The sequence below is a fragment of the Etheostoma spectabile genome, chromosome 13 (genome assembly GCF_008692095.1).
Source record: "Etheostoma spectabile isolate EspeVRDwgs_2016 chromosome 13, UIUC_Espe_1.0, whole genome shotgun sequence".
Lineage (NCBI taxonomy): Eukaryota > Metazoa > Chordata > Actinopteri > Perciformes > Percidae > Etheostoma > Etheostoma spectabile.
Window position 1 is genome coordinate 20389066 of NC_045745.1, and position 2863 is coordinate 20391928.

General features: G+C 43.8%; 1 protein-coding gene across 8 annotated transcripts in view; it reads right to left on the minus strand.

Annotated features, from left to right (window-relative positions):
• The window catches only part of LOC116700693 (actin-binding LIM protein 3), a gene marked incomplete in the record, with an annotated part of 54054 nt that overhangs the window by 28879 nt on the left and 22312 nt on the right, over positions 1-2863 (minus strand). For all 8 annotated transcript variants that reach the window (XR_004334709.1, XM_032534100.1, XM_032534098.1 and 5 more), the window contains 3 exon segments: positions 225-312; positions 749-842; positions 1645-1771. Coding sequence is in view for 7 of the 8 variants with exons in the window: in XM_032534100.1 (XP_032389991.1) it covers positions 225-312; positions 749-842; positions 1645-1771 (309 nt within the window).

Consider the following 2863-nt stretch of genomic DNA (forward strand, 5'->3'; position numbering starts at 1 on the left):
ACACACACACACACACACACACACACACACACCTAGAAACACTAACAGGCCATCTGGATACTTGGAGGGTTCAACTAATTCAATAGATGCTACAAGTCTATTCTTTGCCTGTTAGCTGCACATATAAGGAAGCGCCTTTGTATGGCCATCTACTCACAAAACAAAAAAATCAATCCTATTGGTTTTACACATTTTGTAGCATTTGTCTGGCTCTCCTCCCTCACCTGTAAGGTACATTTCTTCTCCTTCCAGGAACATCATATGACAGCGAGCACATCTGGCACAACTGGGGTGGTAGTGCTTCCCTCCAGCCTAGATTAGAAACAAAGGAAAGGAAAAGTGAGAGGAAATAAATAAGGCAGAATGATGCTAAAGCAGATGACACAAATGAGGAAACGAGAACAGAGTGGCAATGGAGAAAAAGAATGTGGAATAAAGAAAGGGGAGAAGCTTGATAATAAATAGACAAAAACAGTAATGATTAGGGTGAAGAAGATGGGAGAGTGTTGCTTTGTTGTTTTTCCAAAGCTGCTTCGTCATCAGTCAACACTTCAGTCTTTTACAGTAAAGAGGGACAGCTGCGTTCTTTCACAGCTTTTTATAGGCTGACACATACTGGCATGCATGCATACAAACCCACACTTTCCTTCACAAAGACACACACAGATGGAAAATATTCAAATTCTCCCTCGTGTTCCCATTGTCTTAAAGCACACACACATATCCATACATGGAAACGTGCACTCACCTCAAGTACTCTGCCGCTGATGTACCTGTTACAGCTATCACACCTGATCCCAAACTGAGTGTGGTAGTCAGTCTCACAGTAAGGTATCCCATCCCTGCCAGGGAAACAAAAAAGCAAGTTGCATTGTAACTTCCAAGTATGAACATTTAAATAAATACTGTGGGTGTCTAGTTGATTAAAAGACTGTATAATTGCCAGTTATTGTCTTACAAATAAATAACTGATATACAAAGGTGTTTATCATGACTTTCCACAATAAGAATGCTCCAAGTAGCTTTCTATTTTTACACCTGCTTCAAGCAAATTAGTCACAGAGCATAGCTTCCGATATAAAAGCCGATATAAAAGCCTACACACAGTAGTAGTCTGGGTCAACAGAAGGACAATTCCTTCACCTTCTGTGTTTTGCTGTTCTCAAAATCCCTTCACTTTGGGAAACAACAACAAACTTCGAGCTAGCAAGCTACTCGCTGAAGATTGCACGTTTTGAAGAAAATTTGGATTGTACAATTTGCCAGGCCTGCTTTGTTCTTCCAGGGAATGATTGTAAAGATTTACAAAGAATATGGTTACAGCATTTACTATCTAACTTTTTGGGTGTTTTTGCGGGGTGCAAATGTTCCACCAGAACAAGTTCCTCCCTGAGACTATTTTGCAGACCCACTGGCGCTGCGTCCAGAACTTGGCACATCCAAGACGATTAAGATTGTTTTAAAGAAATGCAAGCAATCAAGAATTTATGTGTGGCGTTGCCAGACCTTACTCCACAGCACTGTAGAGCTCTGGCAATGCAAGACTAACAAACAAGCAAGAGAGGATGTGGTTTACTTATTTACTGTACTGGCTCAAACATAACTACAGTAGAGAGTGTACATATGGGGGATCAAGCCACCTACTTGCTGATGTACTCTCCAGTGAGCGCACAGCCGCACGTTCTGCATTTAAAGCAACTGACATGCCACTGTCTCTCCAGAGCCAGCAGAGACTGACCCTGTTTGATTTCCTCTCCACAGCCTGCACAGTCTGGAGAGGAGAGGAGAGGAGAGGAGAGGAGAGGAGTGGAAAGGAGAGCAGAGGAGAGGAGAGGAGAGGAGAGCAACACTGAGAAAACACACAAAGATGAGAGCAGCTTCAACATTTCAGCATTTACCATCTTTCCTCTCTGTCCTTGTCTCTCTGCTCTGTCAATCTCACTTCTCTCCTCCATCTTTCCTTCTCATCCCTCTTTTATCACACACTGTCTTTGCCAGATGGAGCTACCACAACTAGGCTACAAGACTACGTGGAGCAGCAGGCCACCTTCTGTGTGTGTGTGTGTGTGTGTGTGTGTGTGTGTGTGTGTGTGTGTGTGTGTAGTGCAGGGGATGTGGCTATGTTTTGCAGCATACAGCAGGTGGACAGTAGAACTCTTCTAGTGTTTTTTCACCTGTAGGGGTTTAAACAGTTTTAGAATGTAATTTTAGTTACATATCAGTAGGCTACATTAAATCATGACCTTGCCTCAGGGTATGGTGGGTACAGATGGATGTGTCTTGTATGTTTATGTGCTATATGTATTTTAATTGTGGCAATGTTTAATGCTTGTTTTTATGACTGTTTAAAAGCCCTTGTAGGGACGGGCACTGGACATTGGCAATACTTTAGCTATAAATTCTGTTGACGCACTCCCAACCCCAACAGACTTGCACGAGTGGGGCATGAGAGAGGACCCATTGTGCAAGCTCTGTGGGAAAACAATTTCGGAAAACAACATCTATCCAGTTTATAAGGGAGGGGAAAAAGTCTGCTACAAAAGGCCCAATCATGGGAAATGAAGGTCGACCTGGGAGGAAGGCTGCGGTTCCCCCAGGTTGTCCAGACAACCCTGAGGCTGGATGTGGTACTGTGGTCTAAAGTGGAAAAAAAGATCATCCTCATAGAACTTACAGTCCCATGGGAAAAGGGGTGTGAACAGGCCTTTGGAAGGAAGAGCACCAAATACCAAGACCTTCTGCATGACTGCAGGGGGAAAGGATGGCAGGCATGGCTGTTCCCGCTCAGTCAGTGTGGAGAATTCTCACAGCCATTGGAATAACAGGGAAGGAGAAAAAGGCAGCAGCTCGCAGGATGGGGGAG